The sequence below is a fragment of the Odontesthes bonariensis genome, chromosome 5 (genome assembly GCF_027942865.1).
Source record: "Odontesthes bonariensis isolate fOdoBon6 chromosome 5, fOdoBon6.hap1, whole genome shotgun sequence".
Lineage (NCBI taxonomy): Eukaryota > Metazoa > Chordata > Actinopteri > Atheriniformes > Atherinopsidae > Odontesthes > Odontesthes bonariensis.
Window position 1 is genome coordinate 26387580 of NC_134510.1, and position 11957 is coordinate 26399536.

Below are 11957 nucleotides of genomic sequence, written 5' to 3' on the forward strand. Positions count from 1 at the left end.
GCAGTTATTTGTTCCTGTCGTTTGCTGTCACACGAGCATTTAGCTACACCAAAACCTGTTATTTTTCGTTGTCTTTCCGTCTGGTCTTTTTGCTCCTGAAGCGCAACATTTCTGTGACACGGTGAGTCCTCATCGCACTGGTAGAACTGTGGTAAACTACCTTCATCCCGCATAGTGTGGGTGAAATACTGCCATGCTCCGTTCTGTTGCTGCCGCTATAGGTGCAGAAATGTCTCTGCGCAGTGAAACTTAAGTCTCCTCCTGTCCCAAACATTAGTCGACTCTTTAAAAAAGTGAGTCGACTATTGCTCCGTTCCAACTAATCGATTAGTCGTGCACATTCCTAGTGTTAACCCAAACAACGTGAATCACTGTGCAACTTACTTCTCCCAGACTGCTTAATCACTTGAAGTGTTGAACATGGAAGGTACAACTGTTTGTGTGTCATTAGTGTCATAAGGCCAGCTTCGTGACAGTTTTTGTGTTTTGTGTTTTGTGTTTTGTCTTTGTTTCTTGTATGTTTGTTACTTTTTCCTTTCTCCTGCACTGTCACCTTGGATCTGCTTACCTGCCACTCCACACCTGCCCTGCTGCATCAATCAAGCCACCTGGTTTCCATCAGCTCATCACCCAGCCTGTATTTAGTTCCTGTCTTGCCTTCAGTCTCTGCCGGATTGTCATTCTACCTCACGGTTTGTCGAAGCGACATCTAGCCAAAGCGCTGTTAAATTCAAATCAGTTACTAATTCTAACCTGTTTTATCCAGTTCCGGACCAACCTGTGTTCCTGCCTGCCAGCCCAGCCATTTCCCTCAAACCACCTGCATCACCAATAAACTTGTTCTTTACCAATTGGTGTCACTTTGGGTTCCTTGCAGAAGCGTGACAATTAGTTTATCAAACAAATGGGACTTTAGTGGGGATTAAGAATGAACTCCAGCTTGGATATTCTGTGCTAAAATCCTCTTCATTTCATGTCTGCCTTCAGATGCGGTGAAATGCAGCATGGTTGGAAGTTTCTGACTGAGTGTTTTTATTATCAGGCACACTGACCTTTCCTTACATTCACAGTTCGATTTGTTATGTTTTTTGATGGCTGGGGGATATTTTAAAACAGAATTTATATTAATACTGAGACGTGAAAAAAGCAAAGCTACATGCAAAAGGAATGATAAGCTTCCAGCTAACTTCCTTTAATGACTGTGTAACATGTAACAGGTGTGAGAATTTCTCAAGTTGATCACTGATTACCAACTAATTAGCATTTGTGTACACAACTTTCCAAAAACTACTCCTTGTGACTACTTTTATATCAACTTTCAGAGTCTTTATTCTGGTTTCAATGACATTAACTTCAGCATTATTGTCATAGTAAATAGACTAAGAGAGCCTAACTTGATGAGGTTTTACCAGCATGTATGAACTCAGTTTTCTCAGAAACCGGCAACCACAGCAACATGTCACCTCCCCATGAATCAGGGTATAAGGCTGAGGAAGTGGGGTCTGCCTTAGGGACTGCCTCAAAGGCCTTGCATGTCTTCACTGAAGTAGTAACACTCAAACAGAGTACAGAGATGACTGGACAGGAGATGACTGAGCACCAAAATCACTCTGAACTGACTTAGAGCAAACCTAGTCATGCTTATCTTGAGGTTTCAGTTTTGCCGTTGCTTGACCGTAAGGATGGCACGTTCAAACAGAACTTAAGAGGAACACGTTGCCAGGAACATGTTGATATTTTTCCGTTATGATGTAAACAGGTAAACAAAAGACAATTTTAGAAGCAAATCTGCATGTAGAGTCAGAGCCCGGTCCCCACAGCTGGACTAAAATGACTGTGTGGGAGAGTCAGCAGTGTGTTTTCATGTGCAAGTATGTAAAGTTTCTGTTTCAAATGTGCATTAATTAAACCGTTTAAGTGGGACCCCCAAGAAAAAGAGAGAAGGAAAAGCAGGAGCAAAGAAACGTAGACACTTTTTTTTTGTTTGCCCTCTAAAGAGGAAGGATGTGGTTTTTACTGAGGAAGTACTTGTCTTGCTCTGCTGAATGAGCTTTTTCAACACTGTACTGACAAGATCACGTGAGACCACACTTACTAAGAAGGTAGAGTACAAACAACGGCTGATTTCTCTGACTTGTAGAATGTGGAGTAAAAAAAATTAACCTCTGACATACACAGCATTAAAGAAAACATGAGAAATGATTCATTAATACCAAAAAGCTCAGATGTATTCAAACTATGGATCCAATATCCCTCTGTGAAGCAGTGAGGTAATTATGTCACCAGCCCCAGAAAAGGTTAAGAGTTTTTCTGTTTCCCAAAACTTAAATGATGCTGCAGAACTGTGGTTAACCTGTGCATAATGCCAGGCAAGAACATAGTCCATGCGTTGGGTTAGTATTATAGGTTATTGTTCAAATATGTGAGTCTCTAAATGTCTTTTAGTTTGTCCCGCAGCCACATTTCAACATGTACATGTGTGCCACTGCAGTCAATGAATGGTTTAATGCGGTATTGTTTTACCAGTATATGGGATGTGTAAAAAACTTGGTGTCAGATACATTTGATCACTTGACTAGAATTAATTAGAACGCGTCACAATAGATGATTTCCCTTTGGGATAAATAAAGTGTTTTCTCATGTTACTTAAATTTCACACGGTGGTCACAGATAAAAAAAACAAAAACCTTCCAGGTTGGTTAGGGACCCACAAGTTAGTGTTTAATCATTTTCTAGTGTCAGAATGAACCAGCTGCACTGGATGGTACAGTAATTAAAATCCAACCTTGCTCTGTGGCATGTGTAAAAATGCTGAGCAGGTTCAGTAGAGAGTCTGGCTTTTTAACAAGACGGCAAGAGTAAATGAATTTGAGAAAGGGTTTGTAATCACAGAAATTCCAAAGACTTCTCAACTTGTGTTTATGTAACTAATGTATCCAAATCTATTCGAAGGACAATACAAATAAGACCAGAAACTGTGCTTATGACCATGGTCCCCAGGCAATAATGCAACATGTTGGCAGAAACAAAAATGAAACTTTCGCCCAGGTGAATGGGAGTGTTAATGTCCATGTCACTGTACAATCACACGAAGAAGGATTTAGTAGCAGGGCTAGAGTGCATAAGCCTCTCATTACGAAGATAGATTGTTGGTTGTTCAACACACCCGATTTTAAACTCAGGCAGATGTTCCCTTTCAGGCAGCTCCATCTCAACTATGGAACACGCTTCCCCTGTTTATACTATGCACTGACTCTTTTGAGTCTTTTAAAAAACAGATGAAGACTTTTCAGCTTTTAATTAGTTTTGGATTTTGATTAATTTTACTTTCTTTTTTTGTTTGTTTCATTTTATTGTCTTGCATTGTTTTTATTTTCATGTTTTGGTATTTATTGTGAAGCCCTTTGTGACTGTTATCTGAGAAAGGTGCTAAGCAAACTTTACTTTACCTACTTCAGAGGTGCATGAATAACAGCCACTTGTCTGCACAGGTAGGGAAACAGTGATGAGTCATCCATCTCCTGTACTGGTGGCCAGCAGAGAGCAGCACAGGTCTGAATCTGTTCTTGTTTCAAGCGATTATCTTTATCCTTTAATGAAACCTTTCTATCCCGAGCGGAGTTATCCCGTCAGACATAAATCCCACCCATCCATGCAGCAAAAGATGTTACGAAATGCTTACAGAGTACAAAGTGATGGGAATTGTGCTCTATAGGTGTGAACAACCCCTGGGAAAGGATGAAATCACCACACTTCGAAGATGTTCGTGCTGCTTTTTCAATTGTTTTGTAAATAAATAAATAAATAATAGCTAAAACACAAAACAATAATATCCAATAGCTGAACTCTCGGGTTTTGTAAAAATGTACTTAAAAAAGTAATAAAACTGTTCAAATGTTTTTCCTTCTGATGAAGTAGAAAAAATGAGGAATTATGAACCATAAAACGATTGAGTGATTCCATATTTCTTCTTTCTTTCTTTTATTTTTTTTAGGTTTATAAAGCAAAAGTTCAGCCCAAATAAATACTAATCGTTTTGATCTGTTTTTTTTTTATTATTATTATTATTTTTATCTAATGTTTTGTTATATCCACAAAAAAAAAAGTCTGTGTCGATTCCTGCGTCAGCGCTCTCCACCATCATTATCTTATCAGATGAGAAAGGGCAAGTGAGGAACAACTCTGGGAAGGATTACGGTCTCAAGTTTCCAAAAAGAGAATCCCACGTTGCTACTCTTTATTTCGGTGTTTTTATTTGTCCCCTTCAATGTGCATGACAGTATCCAGGCGCACATCCGCCCCAGTGTGTACACGGTCTGTATTCCACAGAATGAAGTTCGTGTTTTTGCATGCTCAGGGCTTCTTGCCCAACTGTCTCACAATTCCTTGAAACGCTGGTGACGCTCTACTTCCCGTCTGAGTCCGCCTACTGAGACCGTGTATGTCTCCGTTGCAGCCGGGCTTTCAGGAGAAAGCAAGATATTTTATATTCAATTCTGATTTCCGATGTATGGAACTGAAGCAGACAGAGATCCCTCGCTGTGGCAGCAGTTCTCCAGGTAAGTGACGGTAAAATATTACTGCGTCTCTGCGGGAAGAGCCGATTCATATCAGACTTTGGGGCTGAGGTGGGCGTTATGTGTGGTGCGTTGTTAAAACCGAAACTAGATTAAAAAGAACAAACAAACAAAATTGACTAATCGTATTTGTAGATGTGGATATTGTCAGTGTTACATGCGTGCGCGTAAGTGGTTAATAAGGGAGAGTTTAAGATGTTTTAAAGTGCCCATGTACGCGTCAAACGAGGTCAGATCTCAGCCTTTCAGCGGGAGAGGGAAGTTGGGGGGTGAAGCTGCCAAACGAGTGGTGCAACCAAAAATGTGACAGTCGTTTTTCTAAATCCACATTAAAGAGCTTTGTTCGAGGTCTCAGCAAACCACACATGTCCTCAAAGATACACGCACATTTTCATTTGTTGCACTTTAACGCGCTTTAAATTCCTGAAATGATTTAGATGGCTGGTGGTAGATGAGAATGCAGCCTGAGTTTACCAGTAAGCCTATTATTGCTCCAGCCCACTCTGATCAGTTTTATTACATCAAAATCTGCCAAAAAAATTTTTCAATGAAAGTCCAACCCCTTACACAGAGTTGCAATGCAATGCTTTTGTCTTTGGCACAAGTAAATGAACAGAGGAGCTTCCTCAGCTTACTTTGATCCTTTGAGTTAGTTTCGTTTTATCTGTCAAGCTGATCAGAAAACCCACAGTTGGGACTGTGTTAGAGGCTAGTTTCTCTTGTCCCAGAAAAAAAAAAAAATCCACAATAATGAGTTTGGAATTACTTATCCTGATAAATAATTGGGACGTTGTCCAGAGTAGGACATTTCTTTACCTACATTTTATTAGTTTAAGAAACTAACTCTGTGGTTAAACACCAAAGGGTGAGTGTGAGAGGACATTCTTTGTAACTTGAATAAAATGATGTTTTAAGATAATAAGGTCAAACAATTAAGTCTGGATTAATTAGGCGCCTATAGCATTATATGTGATCTTTGTGTAGTTGTGTAACAGTGTAAAACTTCTGTGTAGCCTTTTATTATTATGTATTCAGAGTGTGGTGAGGTGTCTGAGACTCAGTACCGGCCACGGAGGGCACGTGTTTCCAAATAAGGAAAGATTTGAAGGAAAAGACATTGTTATGCCAAAGTTATACCGTATGTATACACTATCTCTTGGCTTGATGCCTGGACAAGACACAGGCCTTGAAGATTCACATTCTCCAGATTAAGATGCATCTTTTCTGTAAATTTGAGACGGACCTGATGACAGCATTAAAGATTTCTATGTTCGACTAAGTCCGTGTCAGCAGAGTTCTTCATCACTCATCTCCGCATCGGCTCGGCAACCATCCCTCATATTTACTACAGTGGCAACAACAAAAGCCGTGTTGTTACCAACATTGCAGTGGTTTATCATCTATAGATATAATTTTAGGGCATGTATGACTCATCTTATTAGTATCAGCTCCTCACATAGATTTATCTCACATATAGGGCTGTGCTTTAATAGTTTCAGGTGCACTTTAAATTGCTCTCCTTAAGGTCCATGGCAGCTTCTACATGGTGTCAGCTGGTTTTGGGGTTACTTTGTTACTTGAAATAAAATAATTTTATTATATGGAACCACAGACGAGGTCACATCAGCAGATGTGGTAAAGACAATCATGTGAGTCCTGTTTTTTCTAGAGATTAGGCCCTGTGTGGTCTCTGTGGTTACTGTGCTGATATGTTGCATATTCATAAGGTAGTTTATAAAACCCAGAAATAGATTGGACAATGAGGTGACTGCAGGGGTTACAGTTAGTCATGGCAATAAACAGACAAAGTTGACAAAGCTACATGAATTAGAGACAGCACATAACTTCAGTGCAAGACGCCAAAGAAAGGCATATGAACCATTTTTTTTCTGTTTTTGCATGGATCTTTAACATAGTTAAACTGTACATTTAAGCAAATGTAAGACCTGAAATGAAATGTTTTAACTAGTTGTGTACAGGCTTCAAGTGCAGATTATTTGCCCATAGTTCATTTAAAGTGCAGAGTACTGTAAATGTTGTCTTTGGGCATGCTACATTGATTTTTTTTTTTAACCAGTTGGCCTCAGGTGGATTGAGTTGTAGTGTGAGATGATGGAGGGATCTGGGCTTCGACAGAGGTGGAGTAAAAGAGCCCCCGTTGGCATCTTACTGCTTCTCATGGTGAGAAATTCTTTGAATGCCTTGCATGAAGACATGAAACTATGTTGGGGTTTTTTAAGCTCATTGTAAGTTATTTCTTTCAGTGCGTGACCATCCCTGCTTTTACGCCGGAAGATTCAGAGGAGCAGACATGTCCAGTTGGAGACTATCTCACCGAAGGGGGAATATGCTGCAACAAATGCCCTCCAGGTACTCTGGACCATACTTTGCACATATGAGCAATCAAATAGTCTGAACTTTCAGAGTAATAACTTTTGGTGTTTTTATGTTTTCAGGTTTTAAGCTTGTAGAAAAGTGTCATGCTTTCGGCCAGAGAAGTAATTGCACATTCTGTCCTCCCGGACAATTCACAGACGAGATTAACTGGGCCAACAACTGCAGACGATGCAGAATCTGCAAAAGTAGAGCAACGTTACCCTTTTTGACTCAATTTTCCCTCTTGGTTAACATCAGGTGATGAACTGATTTGCTCATTTTTTTTTCTCCTTTTGTCAACTTTCCTACAGCAAAAAAAAATGAACTGGAGGTATCACCATGTAAAAGACACCAAAACACTATCTGTCGCTGTAAGAATGGTTATTACAAAAGTAAAGTTGACGAAGAATCCTACGATTGCCTCAAATGTAGACAATGTGGATATAATGAGGAGACAAACCAGTCATGTAAGTCTTAAACTCTGGCAGTGTAATGGATTATAAAGATAGTCATTGCCCGTCATGTAAATCCTAAGTTTTGTCTAAATAGAAACAATCTTGTTGTGGACAGGTACAGAAAAGAGTGACACTGTGTGTGTATGCAAGAAGAACCACCAAAGAGTCAAGGGCAAGTGTGAACCCTGCAAGGAGTGAGTATACAACTGATTGATGTGAGACCTTCATGCATGTATTATTTCTATCTTTCAGTGTAGGATAGTTTTATTTAGGGTTTGAAGTGGGGAAGCTGGTTTGTGGAATTGAAACTTGCAGCTCACTTCCTGTCTTTGTTCAAATTTCCATTTGTTGGCAATACAGTAGAGAAGTTATGACACATTAAAAGTTGCTGTTTGGGTTTTTTGTTGTGACTAAACAAGTTTTGAGTTCTTCATTTTACTGCTGGGCTGATTGGCTGAAGGAGGGCCACAAAAAATCTGGACCAAATAATTCAGTGGTCTTACAGCATATTTCTAGACTGGACTGTTTCAGATTTTAACCAGAGAGGGATTAAGATGCAATCCCATTCACTAACCTGTGTCATTAAAGACCAAGAGAAGAATTTCACAAGTTTGTGATATTAAAACAGAATAATTGATGAAATTGTATTTATAGTCACCCTTCAGCTCTTATCAGGAGTGTACCATAGAACACCACTTTCAGTGTTTGTTTAAATCAAAAATGTTCAACACAGATAAAAGAAGGAAACACCCAGGGGAACTTACTGTATACACATCTCATAAATCGAATAATATCTACATCCTTGTTTGTGTAAAGATACGAATATGGCCATTTTATTGGGCTTGTGACAGAGTATGTTCTGGTATCAGTTCATGGGTCATTTGAAAAACATTTTTGTTGACTTTAAATGTTGAAGAGACACAAAGGCCCTCTTGGTAATCACTTCCTTTAAAAATGTGTTACTTCCTCCTCAGTGTTGTGAAATGTCTTCTTTGTTCCCCACAGCTGTGTCAGCATAAGTCCTGTGCCTACAACAGGTAAGGACTAACCATGCCAACCACTTTCTGGATGAACAACAGGTTTATATTAATCCTACAGTGATCTTATTATGCCTATTTCTGGTAACCTCAATATTAATTTGCCACATGTTCTGCTCTTCTGGACTGGAGAGACACTATAACACAGAATTTGAAAAAAACCTCCTAAATCCAAAATGTTATTTGTAAAAGTTTGAAATATTTTCTTTTTCCTCCCATAGACAGTAATATTTTCTTTTCTCTTGATGCCAGGAGACATTACATATGTCTGATCTAAAGCAGAGATAGCTGTAACAGCAGAAATGTAAAAACACTCTCTGTTGGGAGCCACCACGGATGGAAGCTCAATGTTTCAGTAATATGTAGTAATAGTTTTAGCAGAAAATTAATCAGATTTAATTAGTTCCATCAGTTTTTATGCCGCTAATTCAGGCCCTTTGCATTCATTTGATTAATCATTCATAATTATCATATTAGGAATTATTTTTACATAGAGCAACATATTGGATCCACTGTAGTTCAAAAATAGAAAATAAATTACTTTTGCACACACTAGAACTTTGATTTAGTGTAGTTATAATATACACATGCTTTATAATAACACAAGGATCAAATTCAGAAAAAAGATGAAGATAAAAATGAATTAAATATGCAAATTAAACAAACTACCATTGTGTGCGTAAGAGATTAAAAAATGCTCTTTGGTAGAGCAGATTCAGCCAGGATAACCAAACTGTCACAGCTGGATGTGCAGGTAGTTTAGTATAAGGTGACAGTGCAAAATAATCAAAATCATGCTTTCAATCTCAGCTGGTTTTGTTGTTAAAAATATGTTAAACTGCACCTAAAAGGTTAATCGGATATAAATATACTATACAGTGTGTTTATGTGCCTCTCTGTTTCCTCATAAAGGTTCTGGCTCCAAAAATGAACATCTTATCAATCTAATTGCTGGACCTATAGTGGTGGGACTTATATTGGCGGTTTTCAACATCTGGGTGTCCAGAAAACACTGTACAAAGAAGAAAAAGAAGACGGAGACTAATTTCTCTCAACTGTCTTGTGTTTCCTCTGACACATGCCAGGTAGCTTGATCCCACTGTTTGTGGTTGCTTTTATCAGCCGGATGTCCATTTGCAGTCGGTAAATGTGTTCTTCTCCCATAGCAAATCCTGATCGACAATAAGGAACCTTGGAAGAACAGCAATGTGACGGCCATTGCTCAGATTCCTGTGAGTGAACCAGAGCTGCCCAATCTACCTGATTGCGTCCCTCTTGAAATAAATAGTGAGTCTATAGCCGTGTGTTCTGGTTTCAACACACAGAAAACTACTGTGCTAAATCATATGTCTTTTCCTCAACCCTCCTCTTCTTTCCCCCCTGTGCAGTGTCCGAGCTGATCTACACGGTGCTGGACGTGGTTCCTGTACCGCAGGTGAAGCAGCTGGTGCGTTCTCTTGGCCTGAAGGACACGGAGATTGAACAAGCAGAGATGGATCATCGATCCTGCAAGGAGGCTCACTACCAAATGCTGCGGGTGTGGGCAGAGAGATGCTCACAGGCAGTCGGAGGGGGGCGAGGTGGACTGTTACACCGGCCACTTTTGGAGGAGGTCTTAGACAAACTGAGACAGATGCACCTGGGCAGGGCTGCCGAGGAACTCGAGACAAAGTATGGCATTCACTGATCCTGCAAAGCTTGCCAAGATGCGAAAAAAGCTTATGAGACCAAGTATTGTTCACTTTGGGGACTCACTCATGGATGGTTTCAAAGAGTGTAAATGGACAGGGTGCTTCAACCAAAGTGAGACTGAGAACTCTACCTTTCATCACTGTGAACACCACACAATTGTGAGCAAGGAGTCAAACTTCACAGAATCACAGAAAATTAGCTTTTTACAATATGTAGATTCTTAATAACAAGACTGCTGAGCGGTAGATGAGAAGACTGATACCACACTCGTGTTTGTCATTGTATGGTGATTATGAAGCTACAGCTTTACTCATCTTAGCCTAAAGCTGAGAAGTAGCTGCCCTTGCTTAGTTGAAAGGTAATAAAGTCTACCTACCAGCGTATCTAGAGCCAACTAAGTGCCTTTGAAGTTTGAACCTGAAAAAACAAAACTAAATGTCATCTGTGGTTTTACAAGGATTACATTCTGTAACAACCTTTGAGTCTGTGGCAGTGCTTTAAGGGCTCCTTACCGTAGGATGTAAATTGTTTTTATCCTCGTCAATGCAGTTACTTTAGTCCCTTTTTATGCAATCATGCAAGGCTAAAGTTGCTCCGTTTTTTTATTTTTTATTGGAGGTAAAATAAATGAATGATTAAAATATGAATCCAAAGTTCTTAGCAAATTGAAAAATTTGTTGAGCTGAACCTCAGCAGCATTATGGCCAGTGTCGATCAAAGAATAAACTAAAGTAAATGTTGGGGCATTGTCTTTTTTACTTCGTATGTTTGAGCTTTTATATTTCAGGTGCTTTAGCTTAAGGATCTGTGATGTTATAATGGGTTTAAAGATTTGATTAGGAAGTTTTTGTGCCATAGGGCACATTTTGAGCTTATAGAATGGCGGCCTTTCGGACCAGTGATGAGCAAGAGCTGAGCCAGCAGGTCCATGCTGACCAAGTACTCAAGTGACTTGCCATTTGACATATGATTAACAAAACATTTAGCTTTGCTCCCCAATTATGTATATTGTTCATATGTATGATAAATGTATCCTTTCATATGTGTCATATGCTGTTTCTTTTGATATTTGTGTCTTTGTGATTTTAATCAGGTGCATGTGTTTTAAGTGTGACTGATTGCATTTTAGTACAATATTGTATTTTCACAAAGCTTTATGATGTCCTTTTTGATCACCGTTTCATGTAATATGCCTACTTTATCATTCTGTGGTCACCTAAGCTACTGTTTTATTATACTGTCATCACTATTGTAAAGATACGCTTAAATGTTAAAAAACGTTTAGTTTTTTTTTTCACAGTGTCACATTAAATGGTTACTATTTAACCAGTGTCATATATTTAACTGGTAATGTTTTAATAATAGTTCCCAGGTATGTGGAAAAAAAAAAATCTGATGGACTCTGAAATAACAATGCTTGGGGAGTTTGTAGTTCCTCCTCAGTGTTGAACAGACCCCTGCCACCATTCACAGGCCTCTGACAGGCCTCTCACAGCCACGTGTGCTTTCTTTTAAACCCCATTGTACAAGCATTATTCATGACTGTTGGAGAAAAGAGGACACGCCTTGTCTCATTCTGCCTCAGCCTGGCTTTAGCGCCAGTCTTGGCCTGCAGATTCAGATATGAGTCAATAACACTCAGACTGAGGAAGTGTATTTCCAAAGCATTCTAAAGCTGTTTGACACTGTGTTCAAGTCTTGATAAGTGTGACTATGTGAATTTTGAATAAATTCTTCACCTATCTTTCTGTCTGAACTGTACCATAATTTTGTCTGCGAGTGCCTGTGGGAGTGTGAAGGAAAGCGTGACAAAATATTTG

General features: G+C 39.2%; 1 protein-coding gene across 1 annotated transcript; it reads left to right on the forward strand.

Annotated features, from left to right (window-relative positions):
• The first annotated feature begins 4207 nt into the window (after nt 1-4207).
• On the forward strand, nt 4208-11889 carry tnfrsf1a (tumor necrosis factor receptor superfamily, member 1a). Its single transcript, XM_075465791.1, has 10 exons — nt 4208-4559; nt 6655-6758; nt 6842-6947; nt 7034-7159; nt 7265-7420; nt 7524-7602; nt 8414-8445; nt 9358-9530; nt 9612-9732; nt 9834-11889. The coding sequence occupies exons 2-10, from the start codon at nt 6687-6689 to the stop codon at nt 10130-10132; spliced, it is 1164 nt and encodes a 387-aa protein (XP_075321906.1). The 5' UTR covers nt 4208-4559; nt 6655-6686; the 3' UTR covers nt 10133-11889.
• The last annotated feature ends 68 nt before the right edge of the window (nt 11890-11957 follow it).

Coding starts and splice junctions, on each gene's coding strand:
- tnfrsf1a (XM_075465791.1), top strand. CDS start 6,687: ATGATGGAGGGATCTGGGCTTCGACAGAGGTGGAGTAAAAGAGCCCCC. Junction 6,759..6,841: donor GCATCTTACTGCTTCTCATG/GTGAGAAATTCT, acceptor TATTTCTTTCAG/TGCGTGACCATCCCTGCTTT. Junction 6,948..7,033: donor CTGCAACAAATGCCCTCCAG/GTACTCTGGACC, acceptor TTATGTTTTCAG/GTTTTAAGCTTGTAGAAAAG.